Source organism: Echeneis naucrates, chromosome 21 (genome assembly GCF_900963305.1).
Source record: "Echeneis naucrates chromosome 21, fEcheNa1.1, whole genome shotgun sequence".
Classification (NCBI taxonomy): Eukaryota; Metazoa; Chordata; class Actinopteri; order Carangiformes; family Echeneidae; genus Echeneis; species Echeneis naucrates.
Window position 1 is genome coordinate 11785946 of NC_042531.1, and position 27451 is coordinate 11813396.

The 27451-nt window shown below is 39.8% G+C and overlaps 1 protein-coding gene across 3 annotated transcripts; it reads right to left on the reverse strand.

Moving 5' to 3' along the window:
- galnt13 (polypeptide N-acetylgalactosaminyltransferase 13) lies at positions 1–26996 on the reverse strand. 3 transcript variants are annotated; one of them, XM_029530480.1, is made up of 13 exons: positions 26851–26996; positions 25335–25341; positions 20738–20754; positions 20097–20249; positions 18099–18265; positions 17413–17620; positions 15887–16057; positions 15105–15222; positions 11754–11934; positions 9982–10121; positions 7830–7928; positions 7029–7163; positions 1–335 (listed from the first exon to the last, which is right to left on the reverse strand). In XM_029530480.1, exons 1-13 carry the CDS (start codon positions 26994–26996, stop codon positions 195–197), a joined length of 1683 nt encoding a protein of 560 aa, XP_029386340.1. In that variant the 3' UTR covers positions 1–194. The 3 variants fall into 3 exon arrangements, with proteins under 3 accessions (XP_029386340.1, XP_029386339.1, XP_029386338.1); XM_029530479.1 differs by lacking the exons at positions 20738–20754; positions 25335–25341 and having other exon boundaries at positions 20097–20265; positions 26855–26996; XM_029530478.1 differs by lacking the exons at positions 1–335; positions 20738–20754; positions 25335–25341 and adding an exon at positions 4857–5039 and having other exon boundaries at positions 20097–20265; positions 26855–26996.
- Between the last annotated feature and the right edge of the window lie 455 nt (positions 26997–27451).

Genomic DNA, 27451 nt, shown 5'->3' on the forward strand with positions numbered 1-27451 from the left:
CGTAGTTTCTCTCACCCTGGGGCGAGCAGGAAGAGCATTCGCTTCCATAACTGAAGCCACTGCTCTCTGGATATGTTGTAGCTCTTGGCCAGGCTGTTACAGGCGGAGGCATGTTATGAGTGAGGTAAGAGCCACCTGGTGAGGGTTACGATGAGGACAGAGCGGTGAAGGAGGGGGCGAGGTGAGGTGAGGGATCAGATGCTCAGGGTCATGTTTCGCAGCAGCCACTGCTGAGAGCGGCTGCCGTTGCAGTCTCTCAGGGTGGGAACCATCTTGTCCTCCTCAGATGGCATGTCCAGACACTGGTTGCTGTTCACATGCAGCAGGGTGAGTCGCTAGAGACAAACGGATAAGGACACAGGCAATCACGTTGAGGCAGCGAGGTGCGTAAATGTAAATACAATTCAATACTCTTTCTCCCTCTTGTAAAATCAGCCTAGCATTATCAAGCGCATACCATGAGTTTGGAGTTCAATTTAATATTTAGGTCTTTCAATTTTACTCGGCCGGTCTTATTGACTGTACTTCATCTCGTTAGGCAATGCTGAATTCACCCAGATAACGATGATGAATCCTCACAGACACACTTTAGCCACGGATTTCCCATATTTACAAAGTTTCTTTTTGACACCAGCAAATAGTCTGAACTTGTTGCACTCAGTAAATGAAGCTGGGGCAGGAAAAATAGACAAACAACAGGTACATCAGGAGAGCAGGATGCAGGAGTCCTTCCTCTTACATAACACAGCATTGGCAGCTTGGGAGAGCTGAGGCTCTAAATAGTGGAAATGTTGTTTGTCACTGGCCCTTTATAAGAAGGTTTTCCACTAAAATCACTATCTTAGTCTTCACCTCTTTGTACTCAATCAGTAACTTTCAACTCAATATTTGGTTTGCAAGTAGATTTTATGCTATCTGCCCTGCACAGGAGACAAATTGAACAAGTGGTTAATGAATTTGGAGCAAATGATCAGTTTCTCAGGAGTTGGAAGGCTAAACAGGACATAGCATGCCAGTAAATATTGGACATGAAGGGAGAGTCAGGTGGTGGGACAGAAGCCCACAACAGGACAAGGACCTTGTGATTGGGTTTCTGTCAAATGTCCAAGTAGGAAAGCATTTGCTGAAACATTTGCTCTGAGAACTTAGACCTCTTGTAAACCTGCTCTGTTATCCCGTATTAGACCAGGATGAAGAGGTTTTTCATCTCAGCACAGAAATAATGTGTTTCAAATGATGAAATTCCCATTACAGTGAAACAAGAGGGGAGATAAAGATAATACAGGCTTGTTTTGAGACAAAAGTAGCTACAATCACAATCTACAACCCCCTCCCCTCCAAAAAAAAAAAAAAAAAAAAAAAAAAAAACAACTTACAAGATGACAATATTTTAACAGTCTCAACAAAATGATGCCCAACTACACAACAGAAAAACACAAGTACACACCTGCTGCTGGATCCACTGAGTTGTTTCTTGAAAAGGAGGGATTTTGGTATCATTTCAATAACCCTACCCTACCCCAGCAAAGGACCAGAGACCCCGCAGCACTCATCATTGGCCCCAGATCTCATTATATGGTGACCAAATTGACCAAAAGCTGAGACATGCAAGGATCCATCTGTCTCAGCTTAGGTGACCATGACTCAACAACAAATAGGTCATCTTTATGGAAGACATCATGACAAAGCAGGAAAAGCACTGCTGTGGGAATGAATAATAGCAAGGACCTGGATTTGTGCGTACTGCTCACTGTTATGGCTGACATGTATTCTATACCGTTGTTAAAGTTATTGGTAACATTAAGGATTTGACTGTTATGTCAGTTTAATGGTTCTTACTCATTAAAATTAGATTCATTTGCAGTTGATTGACACATTAAAGTCTTTTTTAATGTTTAAGAAATGTAATCAATAATTGATAAATATGAGCTGAGCTTTGAAAGCGCATTTCATTTTTTAACAGATTTAAACATAAACAGCTCTGACATTAAAACATTTACTGCTATTTTTGGAGTTAATTCTGCAAACGTAAACCATGTCCTGGCCACAAAATGAGCTCATGTTCGTCTCTCGCTCCACTCTACACACTGTGCCCGCTCGCCTGTCAGTCGTGTCTGTGTACTGTTCTTTCACATAAGCCAGAAGACAGAGCAAGTGCTTTTAAAATGTCCAGACTGGAAAAAACACACCTGTTGTGATGAGCTGAACTCAAGCATCACATGAGCATGTAGCACAGAAATGTGTGGCTATCTGCCATGAGGACTCCAGCGATAACACCCCCCACTAACAGCTCCAAAAGAGCTCTCAATCGCCTTGATTAACCATTTATGTTCAGTGCCACAGAAGGAACATGCTTCCGCAATTTCACTCCTCACTTTGGTTGCTTTTCTCGGCCATAATGATCACATGAGAAGGAGTTTGGACTTGGAGTTGGTTGGTGAGGGGAAGCAGTGCTTCTGTAGGGGACAATAATGCCGTTCGAGGAACAGGGAAAATGATGTTGGGCGATACTGTGCAAATATACCACACAGTGTTATAATGTACGAGGTTTCGGAAAGAGAACTCATCACAAAATGACAGAACAGCAACATTAATGTTTGCCACCCTGTTATCTAGGAGTCGTCATCAAACAAAGGAGCAAACATGAAAGAAAATACGTGACATCGAATACAAACCGCTGACTGGGAGCGGCATCAATACATTTGCTTTGGCATAATTATTTTATTCTGTGGCTGAAACTTCATTTAAACAAGACTGTGCTTTGGCTGTTGACAAAAGATATTCAGGCTAATGAGTAAACAGACACTGGGTCTAACATGCTCTGCCTAGATACAAAGAAGTGCATGTTCTCTCTCTCACACACACACACACACAACCACCTCGTTCTTCAAGTGCACATTACAGACTGCCCTACAGGGTAAATTTGTTCAAACAGACCAAGAACAAAGAGAGCAGGTGGTGTTCATCCTTACAGACATGTCAAAAACTAAAGATAATAAAAAATAAGGTAGCTATGTTCTAGAGACATTCTCCTTTTCTTGTTTTATTAAAATATATTTTTAAAAGGCAGAACAACTTTGACAGCAGAAGAGTTCAGTTTACAGTTTTGAGGATTGATAAAAGAAAATCTGAGATTTTTTTTTTCTTTTTTTTTTTTTTACATGGGTTGTTATATTCATATTTATACATTCTACTATAAATTACAAGCTGTCAGACCAACAAATGCTTCTCGGTAAAGGGTTGCTAATACGTTGAAAGTAAGGCTCATCCGTAAATTGTCAGAACCTGGCATAGGCAATAATGAGAACAATCTTTCTTTTTTTCATTCAAATATCCAAACTTATTCTAGAGAGAGTAGAAGAGGGGCATAGCAGCAGGACTTAGAAAAACTACCCACATTAAATTAAAACACTAGAAATGTGGAGGTCTTGCCCTTTGCTCATAATAATTTCATGCCCCCTTTGGGGCAAAGAAGGCTCCCATCTCCACCTCTTATCAAACCAACCAGCGTCAACCAGTGCCAGAGCGAGTTGCTGATTGTGTACACAGCTGAGACCAGCTAATTAAATGAGTTTCTCCCAGTTGAGGAACATTATCCTTTTGTCACCAGGCAGCACACTGGACTTGATGTCCGTGTTTGACATAATCGTGAAAAATCTTAAAGACAGAACAGTTTTTTTTTGTTTTTTGTTTTTTTTTTTGTGGGAAAGACCCAACAGCTTATTATTTGTCTTCAGGTAAATTAGGCAGGAATCTAATTTCCTGCCCTGCTCTTATGTACAGAGTGTCCTTTTACGCTGGCTACACCAAAAGGACCTCGCAGTGTGAACAGTAAATCAGGCCATCTAACAGCAGGTCTGACACACCAGCAATCCTGGGAGCTCCTTATCCAATTTGCCCTGCTTTGGACACAAAAATGGTGGCACGCTACGGTGAAATGTATCTTTAGCTTTTGTGTAGTGATATAACAGTGCAGGAGTATGAGGTGCAAACCCCAGATAACATGGCAGAATGGACATGACGACAGAGAAAACGACAACACTGAAACGGCCGGATATGCCGGGCCAAAAAAAGCATTCCTCACAAAGTATGTAAATAAACAGGCAGAGCAGTGAAAGGCACTGATAATTGGGATTCATCGCTTTTACAATGTGTACATGGCTCACAGTGTGCACAGCTGCGTCAGGCCAATAGCAGAGTGGCCTGAGAGGCCAGGGCCATGAAAGGTAGGTTCACAATGAAGGATCACTTCAAAAGAACTTGTAAACAATGGCGAGCCCATTTCATTCAGCTGTGCATGTAGATAATCAGCTAAAAATAAGCATGTCCTCCTCCATCTCAGGCATCGTTCACCAAGCGCTTCCAGTCTGAGGGACAACCAATGAATTTCTCCTTTGAAATAAAATATTTATGTTGGAAAATAAATGTCAAATGAGATCTAATTTAGCATGAAGACCAGCTAAAGGTCTCTCAGACAGCATCTTACACATGGAGCCACCTTGATGGGGCATCTGCCATTGCTTGACGTGTTTATGCTTTTTCCCCTGAAATGTCACTGGTAAAAGCTACTTAATGCTTTCTTAAATAATCTGCGAGCACATTCACACTAATAACTGAGCGATTAAGATCATAACAACAAGCTCCACATTCACCTGGAGGGGGGAGGGGGGGCTACAATTAGCTACAATGGCGCCTACTAAAGCCCAAACAGGTCAAACTACTTTTCAGTTCAAAGTTAAAGTATCTAACTACAGAGCTTCTAAAGAGACCACCAGGATCTACTATAAACCGAAATTTTACTAACCTGCTCACCTGCAGACCTACTGTACAGCCCTCACCCCAGAGCAGACAGGAGCTTAGAGAAAATAGTCAGTGGCGCTGAAGTAGAGGTGTCTAGCAACCTCCAGCCGAGTGTAGTTGTGAAGGATCCAGGCCTGAATGGGACTACTGTTACAGTACTCCACCGTGGGCCCGTAGGTGCCATCTTCCAGACGGCTGATGGTCAGACATGATTGAGTGATGATGTGGAGGAAAGTGTGCTTCTGTGGGGAGCCAGGAGTGAGAGGGACACATGGTAGGTGACTCTTACAGTTATCACTTATTTCTAAATGAATCAATCTGGTCTTCAGAGACAGAATCGACCAAAATCTCTGCTGTGCGCCAATATCTGGATAATAAAAATACGATTTTATACGTTTTTAAAATAACTGCCGACGTGTTACTGTATAATCTCCCTCTCATTATTGTTAATATCACTTGTCAAATTCTTGAGAGAGTTAATTTAGCAGTTGCGTAGTTGTAATTTATTTATTTATCAAATTCATTAAATTGACTAAGGTGTATTAATGATTAATGCAGCCTGTGACTTTGTCATGTTCTTGTGATGTAATCACAAAATTGACGACTTTCCAAAATCATATGAAGAACCTGGAAATCAATCGAATACAGATGCTTCATATTAACCAAAAACTGCAACTGGACCAAAGCAGATATGGTGCTATGTTGGAAAATTTACAGTATTTTAATCCTCACACAACTAACTCTGTAATCATAGTATTATTTCATTCAGTGTTTATTCTTTTCTTTATGAAGATGGTGTGCAAGAATTCAACCATTTCCTTGATGAAAATGCACCCTTCTATGATCAGTTTCAATATTCAAGGCTCGTCATAGTAAGCATCTGACTTACCGTCAGTCTGCCAGCTGAGCTATCTTTGTGGATAACTAAACTACAGTCTCTGCTGAACATGATGAAAATATGGAGAAGCCGGGTATTCCTGTGATAATGAACCCGATGACCAGATGAAATGTTAATGGAACCTTAGTAACCTCAGATTCAGCCCGACTGTCACACTTGGGCTAAAAATAATCTCGGCCGCTAACAGCAGTGAAACCCCAGTCCTGTTTACAGCAGAGACCAGTCCTCTTAGTTTATGAATTATTCATTTTTTTCAATATTAAGAATGCACCTGGAGAAGAAAGTGCAATAAAATACATCTCTTAGGGTTTGTTCCCTGCTCTCCAGGAAGACCTTCGGGCTTCCTTACCTTGTCATATCCTCATTTCAGCAATAGGATATCTCAATCACTGATAAATAATGTATTCACGGAAGTATTCACTTTAGTGTTAGTATGTAAAAGTATTCGCTTTTTGACATGTATATTTCAAAGTGTGCTTTGACTTCTGAGTCATCACAGATATCACTTGAATAGTTCTGTGACATACATTGCATAAGCAGTGTTAAGTGAAATACAACTCTACTGTTTACTGCTGTTGTTGGCATTGTCACATAATTTTAGTTTCCATTCTGGTATTAATGCTGCAAATGAGATATTATGGTAGCTTTATCTTTGAGATTTGGTTTACTTTTATCGACTTATCACCTGGTTGAATATTTGTGCTGTTCCTAGTGTTCATAGCTTGGTCACTTACTGCTTGATTCTGAAGTGAAGACTGATGTTGATAGCCGAGTGAAACTTACAAACAAATTTTTATTGATTAATATTATTTAGTATCTATTTAAGAATCTGGCACCCATCAATTTCAATGATCTACTCTAACATCCACAATGTTAAAAGATTACAAGAGCTACTGGACTCACAGGAAGAACTATGGGGCAGAGTTCAGGAGTGATTGCTTGAACTGCTTACCTCAGAGTCATACTCCCACTTGCCAACATACTATGTAAAAGTGGAGGACACACACACACACACACACAAAAACAGCTGCTAAATGAAAATGCCAACTCAACCCTGTGTTGGTATAAATAAATAAAAAAAAAAAACACCCACAAACAAAACAAACAAAAACCGACATACATTGCCCTCTGGTGGCTAATAACATGTACTATGTGCTTTTTCCACATGCTTTCCCATTTAGCAGTAATAAAATCCTCAATGTGCAATCACAGACGGACACAATCCATCTGCATTTTATCAAAGTCATTTTAAACGTGTCCATCGGAAAATAGAAATGTCAACTTGCCCGGTCACAGATTACTGGGCAACTCTGGGGAAGATGGATCCTACCTCTGCATCATACTCAAACATTTGATTGCCCTTCATGTGGTGACACTTGAGCATGACGACAGGTCCGTTGAGGCGGGAGACATCCAGACAGAGGTCATCTGTTCTAATTTCTTTATCCGCTGTGTATGAGAACACCTGGAGGCAAAATGGCTCACTCAGAAGATAAAAAGCATCATTGTCATTCATCATCATGCTTTCAAGAAACAATGAGGAGTTATCACCTGATTGGCACTGTTAATTCTTGATTTTACTGTGTATTACATTAGATTTCTTATTGATTTCCAAACACACACACATTAATTAGATTTTTACCCACTACATATGTTTGATGTTTTAAGGACCATCAAAGATAATGATGATAGCAGAGATAGAATTTTGGAATCCATTTAAATATGACAAAGATGTTAAAGTGACCCACAGTATGGAACAAAATCAACAGCAGATTTTCTAAAACAAAGAACAAAAAAGCCTTGGCAAAAAGCCAGATTTAAAATGTGTTTAATATCTGTGGATTGGAAAATGGTCACTTCGCAAAGCCTGATTGTGCTTGAGTTTCAAACAAAGGTAAAATCCCACAGCTCATCTGTGAAGATTAAGTATTGGTGGGCTGAATGTTAATTGAAAAGAGATATACCTATTCTACTTTTCATTTACAGCACTTATAAGTAATCCCCAAATAATAAAGAACCCATTATAGAGGTAGATCATACCAAACATAGATCATGCTAAAAAAAAAAAAAAAAGGAATAATGATACAAGAATAAATGTTCAAACTGAAGTGTCTAACTGCGCTCTCCTTACCTGGTTTCCACCCATTCCATGACAGTTGAAAAAGCCAACTTTCTCATTCTCTTTTCTTCCCATGTTGTCCACACACTGGTTGGTCTCAACATTTCTGATCTACCAACAAAAAGTTGTGTTACAAGTTTTTCTGGACTTGATTTTCAAAGCTCAAAATTCATTTGCTAACGCGAGCAGACCTCTGCACTTTTATATTATCACATGTATTGAGTGATAATTTCACATTTATAACTATTTCATTCATACAAAGATATAATTCATAAAGTGTATTTATTATTTGGAAAAGCCTCCAGCTACATGTCAATGTAAAAGACTAACAAGACATTTATTGATATATAATATTTTTTTTTCAAGCAAGGCGGACCCCTTTTTATTAATATTTTTACAGCTCACATTTATTACTGCCCTCTTCTTTAACACGGTTGTCTCCATTACTTTAAAAAAAAATTATCTATTAATGGGCTGGTTGATCGCCAGAATTTTAATTGAAATCGTTATGATGTGAAATCATGAATAGTATTTCATGACGTAAACCATTTTCTGGGCCCCATGTGGAGTTAGTTATAATGAACATATATCACATGTCTCTGGTGTCAAATGCGTACTTTGAAGATATTTCCAGCGGCTCTGTTGGGTTACAAAGAACATTTTTAGTATTATCTGTGCTCGTTCGTTGATAGCATAATTTTTTGTAAACAAGTACCTGAGCCTTTGATCGATAACAAAAATATTTATCAGTTTTGCTGACTTCGTTGGAATAAACCTGAGCTTGTCTTAGAAAAACCAACCGAGTGACTGTTTTTCCCATTGCTAAGTAAACTACAAACATTGACTGGGAAAAGTACGGTTTATCATAATTTCAGTCAATTGATTCTTTAACAATAAAATTTTTAGTTCAGATCGTGTTTCTGACAGAAAATGTGTAACTGACTTACTGTATTTTCTATTTCTTCCACTTCACTTTACAAGCTGAAACTGATTGAAGCGGATTATCGATAAATAATCACAGTAGCTGCAGTTATCACAGCTCCTACTGACTTTATAGTCTACTCTGCTTTCTCATGAACTCATAGAGCCACTGAGCTGAAGTTGAGCTGGCTATATATATTGCCTGAGCAACTTATTATGCCTCTCATGCAGGAGCAGAACAGCGTTCATAATTAAGTGGTATAAAACCTAATGGCTGCAGCTGTTAACGACATACTAACTGTCCAGTGGCGGAGTCATGCAGAGGGAGTGTGCTGCTACAGAGGCTAAACACAGTGCTGGCAGTGCACAGATGAAAATATCATTCAGCAGTATGAATGCTGAAGGATCAAAAGCTCATTCGCCATTAGCGCACCAATTGATATTGCTTTTAAATGGCCTCCATCTATTATGCGCACGGCACAATAGATGTTAGCTCTGACTGTAGCCAATGCTGCAATGCTGTCAGCACGCAGCCATGTGCACTGAGGGGCAAAGTCAGGTCAATTGAAAAAAATAAATAAATAAATAAAATCGGAATATAAAATCTTGTTGAAACTCACTAATGGAGGGAACTGAAACTTCTGTTATCTTGAAAATAATTACTTACCAATTCTTACGCCTTGGCTGCAAATTATCAGACAGTTCCCACAATACCCATTTCATTTCTGAGGGGACTAGTTTGCAGTTTAATCTGTGCTCTAATCAATTTATGGAACATTTTTCATAGCTCCTTATTTATGTATATCTCAGGAAATTGGTTTTCTACAGCAAAATTATGCTTCAAAATTGAAAAATTCATTTAAGCGCAAAGACAATACAAAACTGTGCCATGAGACTGTGTATAATATATGCAGAAGCCTAATCTCAACTCCACCATACACGCCTTAACCGTGTAAACATGTGACTGGGATCAATACCAGCTGCATGAACATCCCCTTCATTTTTTGCCTTTTCTTTATCATGTGTGTTCAACGTGAACAGCTGTAGGTGGGGGTTTTTTTTTTATAATCTCATTTGGTTCAGCCTTTGCTAGATTCTGAGATTTTCATCTCTATCTTGCAGCAATATTGCCTTTCTGAAAACACAGCCCAGCAGATACAAGAGCATATCTGCTTGAATGCAGGTGGAAAAGCCCAGTGTATCAGCTGCATTATGGGACATCAGAATACATGAAAGCTCATACTTCACCAAGTGAGTAGTATCTTCTTGGAATCTGGGAGTCTGGGTAGATGTTCTCTAGATACCAGGAAAATGGTTTGCACTTCAAGGCCTCACGGAGGGCTTTACGGGAAGAGATTTCTCCATAGTCCACCCGCATCACACCTGCAAACAAAGATAAGAGACGAATGTATAGCTACATATCACCAGTCAATATTCAGCTTTGCCTTTACTGTTTTTTTTGGCCTGTTTGCTTGCAGCACCAAAACTAAACACTAGAGGGACCCTTTACCAAGAGCCAGTTTACATCCTCACCTCAGAACATGGACTGTGCATGTGGGTCATTGGGGAATGATTTCCTTTTAAATGTTTTACCTGATTTGTACAATTGGTGCATAATGTGTGGCATGCATTTTCTTACAAGTGGTAAAATGGTAATACAAGCTGTGAGATGCCTTAGACTTATCGAGACTGAACAGTGGAGAAGGACAAGGCGACAACTGGGCGCAAACACTCAGAAATACATTAGGCAGATGGTTTCTCCCCAGAGTGCCTCTTGAGGACTCAAAGCTTGCATTAACATAGATCCGGGGTGAGGGGGGTGGGAGGGTAATTTATCATGAAAGAACATGATTGCAAAATGGGAAAATAGAGCCCAATTTTACCAAAACCAACATGTAAGATCAACAGTACCCAGCTGTATATTTATCCATCAAGTGCAAGGCAGGCAATGCAAACTGCATCTTCTATAATACCAAAATCGTCTACGGTTTTAATTTGCTAAATAGAAATTTCAAGTTAGCAGATAAAAGCAATAAGCTGAAGGCTATTTTTTCCTCCCCTGGCCCTCCATTTCCCCTTCCTCCCTACAAGGTCTGAGCATCATATGTTGCAGATGATGAATAGCCCCTTTGATCTTGAAATCACCAGTGCAGAGGAGGGCCGAGGAGGGAGATGCACTTTTAATAGGATCGCTCGGTGCCACTCCCAAACTCGGGCTGAGCATCGTACTGTGTTCTTCTGTGCCAATAAGTGCGGTCTGGCAGCAGCATGGCTCAGATCATTCTCCCTAATGTCCTGGAGGAACAGACAGTCATTGCAGGGCCACAACACACGGCTGGACTCATCCATCACAATACCAGCTCTGTCTGCACACTTGCCTGTGGAGAATCTCGCCTGACTGAGTGAAGGGAAAGGTCACAATTTGTGCCATAATATTAGAAAATTATGGATGATCCCTTATAGGTTGGCTGGCATCTAAAACACTTAACCAGAGATTTCCGGAGCAGTGCCGTGCTCTAAAGGGTAATCACATTACTAAGTCGACAGATGGAGGGCTACTCATCCCTCTGACCGCAAAGTCCTATTATACTACTTCGTCCGTGTGTTGGTTTTGAAAGATAAAACGCTAAAACTGGGTCCTGTGTGAATAACAAAAGCTGCATTGAATTCCTATGTAGGACAAAGTAGAAGGACAATTCTCAAATGGGAGACAACGTGCTCGAAAGTCAAGAGGAGAATGAAAGAGTTGGCAAGTCTTTCCTTTTCACAATTTGCTAAATAATAGCAGCCAGCACAAAAGCAGCACAGAGGACTTTTGTAATGAGGATTGCTCATATCTGCTTTTGAACAGCGGTACACAATGAATAAATCATCTCTGCCCGACTCTACAGTATATACCCCGAAACCTTAAAAGCCTTTAAAATATGAAGAATTCATGTAATCTTGGCATCGTTTTTAATGTGTGACTCTGCTTCGCAGTGGAAGAAAGGTGCTGCCGGCGTCTTTTCTCTGTACCTGGTGATATGATGTAGAAGAAGTCTTTGAAATCGTCCATCCACACCTCGGCCAGGCGCCTGTTGTTTTTGTTGATGACTTGGCCTGTTCCTCCAGGGAAGCTGTATGGGGTCGCCTTTCGGAAAACATGGCCCACATGAGAGCATGTTACAATTTCCAAAGAGCCGCCGCACTGCCAGATCTGCAGATACATAAAGACAAGAAACATGTATGTGTGGCAACAAAGCAGACAAATACACTCTACACACATCATGTACATGCCAGTTTAAATGATTCATGATTAATCCTCAGACGAAGAAATTGAGCAACAGTCTGCCCTATGAAAAGAAATAACACTTATAATTTTGGGGGCAGTGCAGTTTCCAGGAGCAGAGGAAACCAGATGTTATATGACACAAAGCTTTTCTGTCAGTGACTGGACACTGCAGTACAGTCGGCTGCTTAGAAAACCACATAGCCCGCCAACCTAAATACTCACAACAACTCACATTTCTAAGTCACAATTTAGAGACAATTGTTTTTCTATTAATTTCTTTCTTTTTTATTTTTCTAATAAAAATTTATTATTTTGTCAATATGCCCAATATTGTTTGTGTTGTGTCATATCATATCATATCATATCATATATCAAAAGGCAAAACCAGAAACTCCTAAGTGCTCACAAAGTCAATGCATTTTCTGCTGAAAGTCCTCTGGCACATGTTTCTGTTAGCTTAGCACATCTTTCAACTGGGAGCTTTGGCCTCTCTTCAAGGCACTGCTGCCTTCAGGGAAATTGGACGGGTTGCACATTTTCAGCAGGAGTTAAGTCTTTGACCTGGCAATTTCAAGACAATTTAAACATTTCTTTTTAAACCACTCAAAGTATGCTTGAGGTCTTTGCTCTGTATGAATGTGCACCAGTCTTAAATATCTGGTTGAATCTCAGACTGAAATAGATTTTTCTTAACTTCCATCTCTCCTTCAGTCCCAAAGCTCCTGGACTATTGTGGTAGGTCCATTACATAAAAGCCAAGTAAAATCCAGCTTAACTTCAGGTTGCAACACAACAGGAAAAATGCAATAAAATACAATTCCTCTGCTCCAAAATTGAGAAAATTAGTTGATGATGTGTAAACTGTGGAACCCGATTTAAAAAAAAAAAAACAAAACATCACCTTTCATGGTCATCTCAAATCTGCCTATTTTTATGAATGGATGATTTTCTGTATCTGTATCTTCCTGCATCGTAGATGGATTACCCATCCAATGCTGTGGATTCTCTGATCCACTAGGATGTTCTGAATGGTCCGAGTAGTTTAAGATGGTTCCTGCCTTTTGCCCCCACTGAGTGAAACCTTGTTCCGGTCACAGAGCCAGCTCTTTTCACAGGCTCTGTATGCTTCATGGATATTCTCATAAAGCATATCACGTGTTTAATTTTCTCTGGTAGGACAGTTAAACGGTGTAAATCCAGTCAGGTGGGACTAAAGGGGAAAATTTTTAACTGCTTCAGGACGTTTAGTTTGCTTCCTGACAAGATCTTCATGGATATCATCAAATGGAACTTCAGCGTGGTCATTTGGTTATCTGACTGAATTCCTGCTGAGCTGAGTCTGGTCTCATGTCTTCTCTTTGACAGAGCTGAGGAGGATGAGGGTTATGCCAAATAAAGGCCATCCTCCACCTTTTATCTTACAACTAGCTTTAAGCTAGGAGTCTGAGATGTTTAGATTCAGCCAGATTTCAGTAAACCACAATACACTGACCAAAATCCCAAACTCATCACTTTTGTTCAGGTAATAATTGGCATTCCCCATGATGATGATGATAGAAAAGGCTTGTATCTCTTGGCCTTGACTTTTGCATGAGCCTGGCAACCTCTTATACTCAGCTGGGATAGTGGTGTCATGCAGATTTGCTCTGTTTTAAAGCAGGAAGCTCCTCTCTTGAATAAACTCTTCTCCCATCAATAAAATATAGTAATCTTGAGAACTACCAAACTGTGTGGCTGCCCAATGAAAGCACATCATGGGCATGGACATGATGCATTGAGGAGGAACTGCAGAAAATATGACAATCCCTTAACCTTTAGCATCATCATCAACACAAATTAAAATTTGTTCAGCAACGTTCATCCATCTTTAAAACTAATGGAGCTCCGTTCAGCCTTAGCTGCGCTTTGTTGTATTAGCAAATGTCACCATTTGGAAATAAACGTTTAGCTCAAAGCACTGCTGGGTGGAGTCCAGCCTTGAGCTGCTTTCATTGACATTTTTTTCGTTTTTCTCCATTTCCTTTAGCCAAAGGTGATGCTGCAAATCACTTGAAAAGACACTTTTATATCGCTAAAATTAAATTGTGTTTCATTCAGCGTAGAAAATGATTTCTGAACATGAGGGCAAGAACAAGATGTTCTAACCATAATGCAAATGATTAAAAGACTGATTTTAAAGTGAAATAAAAATAAGGCCAAATGAAAATAGATAAAAAAAATATACAAATCAAACTCCACAGCCCGTACAAGTGGTGCATATACTCATGAGCACCAAACTAATAACTTTAGGATTCTTGCTGTCACAATTACATCAGATACTGTCTGCAGATTTGTCAGGTACACAGACATACTCTCAATCTCCAAGTCAAACACATTCCCATGGTGCTCTACTGGATTAAATCTGGATTGCTGGGGAAGTTCACAAATCTCATGCTCATGCTCAATTGTCCAAAAATCAGACTGTGCCTCAGCACAAATCCACGTTCATCAGACCAATGCCTTGTGAAGCCAAAGATTTATGCTGTTGGCTGATGGGAGTCGAACCTGGTGTAATCCTCTACAATCGCAGCCCATCAAGGTTCAACATGTTGTGCATTCAGAGATGCTTTTTTTTCTCCGAGCAGTTACTGTAGCTTTTCTGTCGGCTCCAACCAGCGTGGCCACTCTCCTCTGAACTGCCTCATCAATGAGATGTTCCGACAGAGCTACTGCTCGTTAGGTTTTTCCTGACTAAAAGCTAAAGACTGTTGGCTGTAAAAATCCCATTGAATCAGCTATTGAAAAAAAAAAAAAAAAAAAAAAGTGTAGAGATCACATTTTCCTCCACCCTGATATTTGACATGAACAATAACTAAAGCTCCTGAAACATATCTGAAAGATATGCACTGCACTAAAAAAGTTAGCCTGTTTGGGTAATTGCACAAACACACAGCTGTACAGGTGTTTTGAAACAGAGCTTTGTTGTTCATGCCAGACAAAATAGGTAGAGAGAAGTGAAGGAGACATACAGTACTGATTTCATTTTGGGAATCAGAATGTACTCACTGATGTCAACCAAGTATTGCAAAACACTCTCCTCTTTCAAAGTCACTCACTCTGAAAGACATTTCCAGGTTTTCACCACCCCAGATATCCATGCCTGGATCATAGCTTCCTATTTCTTCAAAGTATGATTTCTCTATAGAGAACAATCCTCCTGCCATTGTGGGAGTCCTGAAAGAAAAATAGACATTAAGACCAAGACCATAAAAATTATTTTGTAATGCTGTATCTCCTCCTGCTGCATTTCTTAGCATCTCTGTGTAACTCTGAGGAACATTCACAATATAATAAAAGACCAATGTGTTTGACAATTTGATACAAAGCCTTAGAGGGGTAATTACTTTTATCTTTTAATTAGTTCTATGTCGAGGTCTGCTCTAAATTAAGGAAAATGTTTGTTGCTATGATTTGCATACAAGCGACAAATTGTATCCAAATTGTATCCAGCACCCCCCCCCCCCACAAAAAAAAAGTAACTGTTTCTGTTTGTCTATTTTTAAAACGTACACACTTAAGAATACAACACATATATGAATGTGCTATTCAGGCAGTTGTTTGCATGAGTGGGGTGCACAAAGTAAAACAATCTATTTATATCTGTAGATAAAAATGGGTTCTTGTGAGGAAATTTATATCAGCATGTTCTCTCTGTAGCCTGCTGACATAACAAATAAGCTCTATCTTTAATCATCCTTCTTCTTTGTATCTGTAATCTGGCATCCTGTCTGCTAATTCTTAGTCAAAAACGTTACTGAAGTGGGAAATCAGACACACATTCCCTCAGATATGAACAGGATTTAGCTTCAGGGGCGGGAGAAACGTCGCATTTATGCACCTGACAGGAAGCGTTCTGTCTCCCTTTCGTCGATCCATCTCCCGCTGGGGAACAGGATACCAGCGGAAATTCAGCTTCCAGTTGAATCCACCATAGGTCATATCTGAGCCCGCCATGTACTCAAACGTCTCATCACTGATGACATCAATGATAGGGCAAACTACTGCTGTCCTGGAAGACATGTGAGATTCAGTGTTCAGATAAAAGATTCTTGAAGCCTTGCACTAGAACATGTAATGATTTAAAGTGTAAGACACAATGTGAATAAATCAGCTTCATGTTCATAATGGTTTCTTTCTCCAGTCATGGAAGAAATTGACAGTTGATTGAACACCGACAACAGCAGGCCAACAACTAGTTACTAGTCTATTATTACCATACTATTATTATCATTTCAATTACCATAATTTACCATAGTGAGCTGCTAAATGTTCACTTTGTTCAATTAAATCACTGTCACAAAAAAGATTAAGTTTACAATGAAAACACTTAATGATCACATATTAAACTCCAAAAACAGCTCAAATTTTAGATGATATAATTCAGAAATGATCAAAATAATCAAAAGGTCAACATTTATTTCACAATTTCGTGTTTCCTCCTGCAGGGGAACGGAATTTATTACATTGAATAGTTGATTTATTTATTTATTTATTTATTTTTACATACAAATGTAATTCTGTATATTTTTGACAAGCTGTAATTAGCTATAAGTCCGTATTGGGTAAAACGTTAATATCACAAATCGGATTTTAACCATACCTCCCAGCCCTTCATTTGATTTCACAAAGTCACCTGTATCAATCATGGGAATTGGTAGTGAACATGTAATGTTCTTTCTGCACTACCTCATCAGTCTGTGCCCAGAATTACAGGCATCAATACATTTGCAGCAGCATTCGGTGAAAATGTAATGGCTCCTTAATATAATATCCTGAGTCATGTGATACCAATTTCTTGTTGAGGGAAAATAAATGTGTCTGACCTCAGATAAGAGACAGATCACAAGAGAATCATTATAAATCCATCCATCCTTTCATGAACAAAAATGAATACCCCAATTTGAGGAAAGCATAGATCTACAGTTACGATTATCCCTAAACATGTATCTACTGAAACAAGAAAATGTGTCCTTGTCCACTTTAATCTTGACTCCTCCAGCACAAATAGAAATACAGTAACTAGAGCGAATTCTTCCTCTGGGAAAGGAGCAGACAATGTGAAATAATTATCACCAACTATCAGCAGTGTCAGGCTCAAACTGTGTATTCATAACCAGTCCAGCTTGCTGCACCTTCAACATTTGGATAGAGCTTTGGTTCATGCAGCTAGTGATGCAACTTCAGTGAAATGTGATAATAGCAGTGTTCATAAAGGAAATTGAAACCTGGGTGAAGAAATATTTTACTGACTGACAATGACATACTCTGATATATTTAGGTGCACTGCTCCTAAAAAGTGGACTATGCTCATTATGCTACATTATCACTTTATTCATTTCTTCATTTTGGTCTGCTGGCTCATACCTGTCCTCTTTGATCCGGGCCAGCAGGGGCTCCAGCCAGCCGACGGTACATTCACAGTGAGCGTCCAGGAAGGTGATTACCTGACCTTTGGTAGCAGCCGCCCCCCTTAACCTGGCTCTGATTAAACCTGAGCGCTGCTCCATCCTTAAGATCCGCACCGGCACCTCCAGAGTCCGCACGTAATTCTCCAGCTTCTTCTTCAGGAAGTCTGAAACAGAACAGCAGAGAATGCATCAGAGGTGTACCTGCAGAGTCAACAAGACAACTGACAACTGGTCAGACAAAACAAGATGTTTATAAGTTAACTTGGGATGTAGGGAATTTTCCATTACTCCTAATGCTTTTATCAGTAATTCAAATGAAACAATTAGCTTGATTACCGGTGCTTGTATCAGAATTCATGAAAAAATAATCATTAATTTATTAATGAAGGAAATAATGCAAAGGGTAAGACCAAAATAATCATGAGAACAATTTGTGGCAGCCACACAATTCACTTTAGCTGGTGCATTTGTCATTCGCTCCAAAAAGACAAATACGGACCCCTGTTGTTGAGTTCATGTTTGATATATTGCTACCAGTCCTGGTGATCTGCTGAGTTTAACGTCCTCACTAGTTTCTTTGATCACAGGGCTAAAGCTGTAAGGCTGTGAGACAACAGACACTGCACGGCGTACACTACCAACCTCGCTCACTGGCATCGTCGACAAGCACGATCTCCACGAGCAGGCGTCTGGGAGAGCGGTTGATGACGCTGTGAACAGTCCGCAGCAGGGTGCTCCACGCCTCGTTGTGAAACACGATGACAATGCTGGTGTTGGGAAGGTCGTCTGGGTACACTTTGGTTTTGCAGCTGAAACAACAGGGGCGAAAAAGAGAGGAACTCAGAATTTTTACTGCTATTCACATCCCAATTAGCTGTTGCCATCTTACTAAAACAGAACTGAAGTGGCTAATTTTGGAACATCACTGATCAGGCATGCAGAAAGCCACACCAGCACTTTCTGACTCTTGATGTAAGAGCTGTGTTTTCTTATGGCCCAAAAATGTGACAAATTTAATCAGCATGACATTTTTGTTACGTATTATTTATCATAACAGCTTCTGATACTTCTGAAACATCACAACCCCCAGTTTTAGTAATTTGTTGGTGTAAAACTAGTGTTGGTTTCTGGCTGTAGCCACAGTGGTTGTCTGTGCCTGTAGCCCAATATCTTGAACTAAAAAGTGTCTGAACACAGAATCTGAGTATATCCTGCCGCTATCCAATGCTGCCAGCACTGCAAAAACATTGTCATAGGAGATTTACTGACAAATATCCCTAAAGAAAGTAGAAGAAGCAAAACCAGCGCTGACAGCTATGTCAGCAAGCCCTTGGCCTGATGGGATGCCTGTGCAAGCCAAAGAGTGACAATGTGGCAAACTTGGGACGGGGCTGCAGTTGATGATGCTGAATAAAGGATGGGCTGTTTCACAAAGGAGGAGATGGCGGATGGTCGGAGCAGCCTCTGTGGCAGGAGGAAGAGGAGCTGTGGGAGCTGACAGGGGTGAAAGCAGACAGTGCTGCTAGTTCACTCGTGTCTATTCAAAGTGACAGCACTGCCTTAAAGAAGTAGGCCGGGAGGTTGCCTTCAAGACAAAATGTTATCAGAGGCAACAACTAGCAATTCTGCACGGCTTTGGATAATTTTCACCTCCATGACTGTAGGAGTTTTGCAAAGCTGCGCTTTCTTGCAATAAAGCTGCTGCAGTATTTATACTGAGATGAGGATGGAGCCATAATGGACGAAACTGGAGGAGTTGCAATCAGCTGAATAGTCACTTTTTCTTGGTAATATAAGACTTCTTTTACACCAGCAGGCAAAAACAATGTTATATTTGCATCTCCACACAGCAGAACATCTTGAGTTGGCATTTTCTTGGTATGGATGTTGGATGTAGGCGTGAAGAAAAAGACATTAATGTGGCCTATTTTTCATGACTGGCAGAGCCTCTGGTATCCATTTAACAAAAGTGCTGAGCAGAACTCAGTATATTTAAACATGAATCACTTGGATAATGTCTCCATGAGAGGCGGATGCTTTTGCATACCAGCAGCACAAGATTAATGCGCTCATGTTTCACACAAATAGCTCCTTGGATTTTCATTAAGTGTTCAAGTGGATCTTGAATGACAGTAAACAAAACCCGGCGCCCATTCAAATGTCAAATCTAATGTACACACACAAGGGATCTGATTCTATGTTGAAATGCTGCTGAAAATGAGAGCTGTTATTAATACAATTGCATCATATGGACTCAAAAGGCCAGGTGGGATTCTCTTTTTATCATCAGAATAACTTTGCTTTCATAGTTTGGAGAATTTCATCTGCAAAGGGAGCACCTTGTATTACTGTCGCCATCACTTTTTAGAGATGCCTTTGGTAAGGCGAAGAAGCACTGCTGCCTTGCTCAGCCATCTAATAAATTTGTCTGAGTAGTGGGGCAGTTTCTAGTGAACTTGACATCCTAGTCTCATGAGTTATAATGGGTATCAAAGGTAGCAAAGTGTACAGACAGCAGAGAGCAGGGTGAGGACTGCGTTACACTGATCTGCTGGAAAGGAGATGTAGATGTGTGTAGGTCTTAAACCGTCTATACCGTGAGTTACAGTAAACATCTGAAAGACACCCAGGCTTACGCACCCGTCCAACCTGACGTCCGGGAGACTCCTGTTCAGAGCAATCATGTCACTTGCCATTAGATTGAACTGGTTAATCTTAAAGAGCTCCTTCATCTTGTCCTGGTCATCTTTGGGGATGTTCACTGCCTTGCCCATCTCCCCTGGACCCTCGTGGCTCCGAGAGATCACCGCTGCAGCAGAACAGAGGCAAAACACAAGGGCATCTCATAAGACAGTACTATCGAAGTCAATAAGAAAGGAAATCACTTACTTACTTGCTTACTCGCTTTCTTAATGAAAAATTAATGCAAACAAAACTGCTCTGTTGTAAAAGGCATCTAAATTACAAACTACGACTCATCTCTAAATGGAAATGAGAATAATGAGGACTGACTGACCTCCCTGGCCTCAGTCTGTTGGCTATTCGCCATGTTCTTATCAGTGGAGAAAAAAATAGGAGCTGCGGTGGTTTTTCAAGAAGTCAAAAAAGGACAAGTGCAGAAATTGAACTCATTTATTGTAAACATAGAGCTGAGTTGACTATGACTGAAACTTAGATGCAGTATACTTAATATACATATTACACATTACATTTTTTGATATTTATATCAATATAATAAGAAGTTCACAGGTTCGATAGCCAGGCCTGGGGCCTTTCTGTACGGAGTTTGTATGTTCTCCTTGTGCCCGCATGGGTTTCTTCCCACCGTCCAAAGACATCATGTTTGGGTTAATTGGTGGCTCTAAATTGTCTGTAGGTCTGAGTGTGAGTGGTTGTTGGTCTCTGTCTGTCTCTGTGTGTTGGGCCTGTGATGGACTGGTGACCTGTCCAGGGTGACCCCGCCCTCACCCAGTGTGAGCTGGGATTGGCTCCAGCAACCCCATTACACAATAACAGAAAAGCAGTTGAGGATGAATAAATGAATGAATATAATTTGCTGTTCTGAGAAAACTTCATTTAAACTAGGCCATGACAATAAAAAGAGTGATTTTTATACTAATAGTATTTTTGGCCCTGGCAAGATGAACAAATTCTGCAGTGGATATCACACATGCAGGTTTCATTATCTGTCTCTTCAGACTAAGGGGAGTGCAGCCGTGCATGCTAGTTCTACTTCTGAAAAGTGTAATTTTCTCTAATTGTAAAAATTCACAGCACAAAACATAATTTTCCAGATCAGTGTGCATGCAGCTATTTGGTGTACATTTTATGTACTGGAGGCTTCTATACAGGATGTGCACATATAATGAGTATAGCATTGCATAGACCCCTTAATAGCACTTTCCACTGCACATGGAGAAAACATGATGACTTTTGTTAGGTGCAGTGTTACAGCCTGGGAAGAACCTGCTACCTCACACATCAGAGTGCGTGAAAATTAGTGCAAGGCATTTAATACAGACAGCACAGTGGCTCTGCTTAAGCTCTCTCCCAGTTGCTGTGGCTTGAGCTGACTGGGTATTAAATGCTGTGCAGTGGCCCAGCAATATTTCATTTTAATTTAATCTATTAAGAAGGTTTTGAATTCAGAGATTTAGGAGAATGTATTAATAGACTAAAAGAGTGTATGAAAGCATAATCCCTCCTGCGGTTGCTATAGACTTATGTTGCATGTTCTGACAGTCAAACGTCTGCAAAACACCAGCTCTGCTGTCGTTGTTGCACAGAGTCAGCGAGTTTCGCCAAAGGTAAATAACCACCCATGGATTTATGGCTGTGCTTCTCCTCATTCACTCTAATAATCTCTGAAACCAGAGGCAGTGATTTCCATGGAAAAGGGTTGCACAGTTCACACCAGCTGCCCAGCCCAAAGTTAAGAGGATTCCCTACAAGCCTTCTCCCTGATGAGCTGGTTTCAGCTGCTCTTTTTCTTTACTGTTACTGCAGGCACCCTCCATGTGTACGCTGACCTATAATGTGATGATCACAGCTTGACAACAGAGCTGGACGATAGAACAAAATATCTATCAAGCACATTCTGAACCTGTCGAACTGTGCAAGTCCAGTGAAACACAGGTCGTGAATTTTCATGCACCATCTTGTACGAGCAAAACCCCCATCAACCAAGCAACACCAGTTTGAGTTGCCTTGGATTTATTTAAATCACATTTGATCATTTAAAGATTCAAGATTATACATAATTTAATCTGAGAGTTAAAAAAAAGGATTAATACTGAACGAGACGTGAAACAGTGTTGTCAGAAGGAGACAATAACATCGAGCAGAGTAATTTGTGAAAGTTTCATGAAAAAGTCTTCAGGCCGTAAAATAATAAGGCAAGCTGTGGAAGAGTATTTCTTGTCTCTTCATTACAGCATCAAGCTTTTAAACCATATGACAAATTCTGATATTTCAAGTCAGCTCCTTGACTTGCATGGCTGATTTGGCTACAGTTTGCCAGATGCCAGTCAAAGTCAAAAGACTAGTTGGATTTATTTCAACTGATGGCCTTTCTTCTTTACCTCTTATAACTTTTGGGCATGTTGAAAGTCTGGCTTCAGGTATCCAGCTGGTGGGTTGACCACTTTAGCCCGAACTGAAATACCTCTACAACTATTGTACTAATTGTCATTCATGGTTTCTGGTGATTCTAACTTTCCCTCCATCATGGCACTGCTACTTGTAGTTTGGTGGTAAGGACTTGAATATAAGTCCTGATGTTCTGTTTATATATCATGGAGCTCACAAGACAAAGTTTTAGTCCTCCTCTAAGTGAACAGCTTATTGGCACTATACCAAGAATATAAACACAATACCCACTCGACATCAACATATGAGCATTGTCAATGTTAGCAAGTTAGCATGCTAACATTTAAGTATAGCCTCGCAAACAGGCAGGTTTCAAAGGGCCAGTTACTTTTTATTCTTTTCTCATTATATCCTAATTGTTGTAATTCATTTTGTTGCCAACACTTAAGCACATAGCAAATTAGCAACACTATAAATAATAGTCTTTCACCTTCACCTTCAAACAATTAATCATTATTATTGATCATTGCATAATGTATACGATCTTAATTTTGATAATTCTGAAAAGAAAAATAAAAGTGCCACATATGGTGTATGAAAAAAAAAAAGATAATACCCAGCTGGGCCGTAAAATGGAACAGAAAAATGGGAAGTTAAGGTCGCAAAGAATCATCAGTGTCCTTTATTCCTTTACTCATATCAAACAGGACAACTGAGCTTAAAAACGTAAAAGAAAAGTTAAATCCAAAATGAACACAATGGACAGCAGTGACAGGCTGTAAAGGGCAAACTAAAAAGCGCAGACCTGAGCCAAGTCCCAGCTCTAATCAGCAGATTGACGACAACATCCTGTAAAGGGTCATTATCGACCTGTAATGACCAACATGGGATCACTGCTGTCCGACACCGATGAAATGGAGGAGAAAGTGATCTTAACATTTGGCAAGTCAACTTCGGCCAGTTTGGATCATTTAAGCTCACATTCATCAAACTAAATGTTGTTGGCGTGCAAGTTGTTTTCTAATCTAAAGCAGATATCAACAAACGCAAACTTTCAGCACATTGTTTTGGGCTTCCCATTCATCAATACTGCCGCAAAGAGCCGTTTTCAGCAAAACGCTCAATAAAAACACTGTACCCAGCACCAAATGGCAGCATGTTCCAGTTAGAAATATCTGAGGATCACACTGGAGAATTTTGGAGCTAAACAGTGTGATATTTGTCTCAGAAGGACCAGAAAGGATCAAGTGAACAGAAACTGCTGCTGAGTAAATAGGCTATTCTGCACTTAACAAGTCTGCCATAATTACTTTAAGAGTCAACAATATGACAAAGTCATATTTGTTGAGTTCACAACTCAATCCCGAGGCCAATATATGGTGATGCAAATAATTCTGAAACAATGAAAATGAGTGCTGGGGTTCGATGATCCTGAACATAACAAGAAATGTCTGTCCATGCTAAAATGGAGTCAGGCCCTTTGTCGCATCTATTTCTCACTAATCTAAAATATAACTATTACAGCTCATAAGTAATTGTTATACACGCAAGCAATAACTGCATAATGATTAGTTTAGTGTGAATTTACAGAAATTCTTCTGTAATAGTCAAATTGAATAAATCGATTCCAATCCAAAACTGAAAGTGTGAGTTAGTGCCAAATTCAGGCTCCTCAGTTGTGAGCTAAATGAAGAAGATTATACCTGACAAGGAAAAAAAAAACCTGCAGTGTCAAGTGAATGAAATTACTCTCAACACTCAGATCATATATTAAGCAAATCATCTACTTTGTAAGCAGTGTAAGGAAAGACTTTTGCATGGTAATCAGTCTCAGTAGCTGGCAGCTCTGCCTCACTGTAACCTTAAAAGCAGCTTAGCCTCTTAGAAACCTGCTTACTTGAGGGCATGTGAGGAAACTAACTCTGTTGAAGTCATATAGGGGTTCAGGCTGATCTCTGCAGTGTGTGTGTGTGTGTGTGTGTGTGTGTGTGGTTGAAACATGGCAGAGTAAATTAATCAATCTTCATTATTAATTAATTAAACTAGAGATAGGGGCTCACTACATCATTAAATTACAAGAGCCATAAAAGGGCTTTACAATTTTTGGACGAATAAGTACGAATTGCAAATTGCAAAACATTTTTTTCACATTAGTCATCAACTTAATATGAATTGTGACAGATGATAATTAAGTTAAACACTGAGGTGAGACAATAGAACTTGGACAGCGTATATTCATGAACATGTTAGCATAGGAAGAGGAAGAGGACGAGAGACCCCCCAAAACAAATCATTGCCTCACTTATGAAGTAGCTTTTTCACGTTTCAGGTATTCAGTAGTCTTACAAATTGGGAAAGTTCTCACTGCATTTTTCTTCGGAATAATCAAAATAGGTTGGTACAGTATGTACGGAGCATGTTCCCTAGTTACATAACAGGTCAGAAACCAGTTTCTTTGTATACTCAAGGATATTTTTATTTCCAATTAACATTATGACCCTCGTAGGACAGATTATCTAAAACGAAGGAGAGAGATCACACTTCACGCTGATTGCTGGGGAAGCAGACATTAATCTCAAATTTACTTTTACTAGGTTGTCATTATGTCATGGAAAGAATTGCTTCCTAAATGCTACTTTTGGAAAAGTGAAGGCATCTGTGTGCTTTTGGTTTCAGTGAATTTCAGGACAATGATAAAATCTTTTTGTAGAGCCTTTATTTAATTTTGGCAGAATTACCTTTTCAATTCATGCCTCAAATCAATCTGCACTTACAGCTGCCTCACCACACAAAGACACTGTCGACAAATAAATAGATATAAAAAAAGAAAAACTGTATTAACGCAGGCTTTAGATAATCATAGAGGGGGAGCATTTATTTTTCTGTGCAGCATATTTAGGGTGGTTTTTAGTGTTATTACATGGAAGAGATGATCTTTGAGCATGATTTATGAATTTAAATAGGGATAGAAATTGTCTCTCTGCATCATGTGGAAGATGGGTATAGATTCAGGATAAGAGCAATGGCAGAACAGTGCTTAGTGCTGCTGCTGCTGGTTGTGGGTTCAGTTCCCAGCCTGGGGCCTTTCTGTACGGAGTCTGTATGTTCTCCTCGTGCCCGCATGGGTTTCCTCGCACCGTCCAAAGACATCATGTTTGGGTTAACTGGTGACTCTAAACTGTCTGTAGCTCTGAGTGTGAGTGATTGTTGGTCTCTGTCTGTCTCTGTGTGTCGGCCCTGTGATGGACTGGCGACCTGCCCAGGGTGAACCCTGGCCTCACCCAGTGTGAGCTGGGATTGGCTACACCAGCCCCGCAACCAGGAAATTCATAAACAGGATGAATGAATGAATGAATCTCTTGAGATGAATGAAGCTCAGATCAGAATTTTATTATAACTTCGTCGATTCAAACTTTTTACTTGGAAGTTTTAGTTATAACAAACAATATTTCAAGGTAGTTTGCTGCTAACTCCCATTAACATACCACAAATGGAAAACCAAATCGAATCACCATCCCCCCCAATAATTGCCTTTGCATTTCAAGGCTATTAGCAATCATTCAAATATGTAGACTACGATTTTTTAAACACTTTAATGCGATTCACACATGAGAAATTAATTCCTCAAAAGAGTTGATGCATTTTTCATAACGTCTGCATCACCTATAGATGCTGCAACGACAAAAAGCCTTGTTCATATATGTTTCAAAACTGTATTCAGTCAATCACTGTCAACAATTAATACAATCCTTTAAGGAGTGCTTTAAGAGATGGCCACTAAATGATTTGATTTTTCAATAAAAACTTACTGACAGGTTTGGATTCAGGATAAGAGCAATGGTGTATTCACAGCTTTACTGTTACGTTGACATGTGGTGCAAATACTTGATTTTAACATGCATTCACATTACTGTCATGGTACTTATGTGACACTTTGCATTTTGTGTGTACAATTTATGGAATATGTGTGAGCCCTGTATTTGTAAATCCAAACAATATAATTGCTGGAACTAAGGGAAAAAACCATTATACACGAACACAATGTTAATGTGTGTAATTGATGAACTCTGTATTTTGTGCAATAGGAGTGTATAGGAGTGAAGAGTGACTTGCAACAAATTGATTTTTCTAACAGAATCAACTGAAAATGGCAGAGTTGGCCATTAATGTTCAAAGAGACATGAATGGAAAGGCTGAAAGGCTGAGGCAGTCCAAGCTGAGATTAAATGTATTTCGTAATGGACTCCTGAAACCTTTCATCAGGTGTGTTCTGTGTATAAAAAGGTGTTGCAGCACTAATCTGGACTCACCTCGGAGGGCAGGGAGCAGTGAGCGGTCTTTCCTATCATCACATTTGTTGCACTCGCTGAAGTAGAGCAGCAAAAATACATCCACAAGCACCCACACTAGAGAGGTGGTCAACACCACCTTGCAGTACACGAACCGACGCATCACCTCCCGGGATGCCGGCCAGGCAGCCAAACGGGAGCGTCACAGTGAGTGCTCGGGAGTCTGCTGGAACGGTGTTCGAACTCTGGAGACGAGGTGGGAAATCCAGCAGGCTTTACTACAAGGTGTCATCCTACAAGGAAGCGAAAGAAGAAAACCGAATTAAGATTAGGTTTTATGACAAAAAACAATCTGAAACAGAAATATTGGAGCCTTCATCATGAACCTATAATGACATAAACTCCTAAAAAACAAAAAAAACAAACAAACAAACATCCACGTGTCTCTTTTAAGGGTAATATAGCCATGAAATCCCACAGATTTCATGGCTATATTACCATGAAATCTGTGGGATTTCATATATATTTATATTACATATTACAGGTTAGATCTAGTACAGTTACATATGTGAATGGAGGGCACAAATTCTAGTTGCAAACATAGTGGAAGAAGAAAAG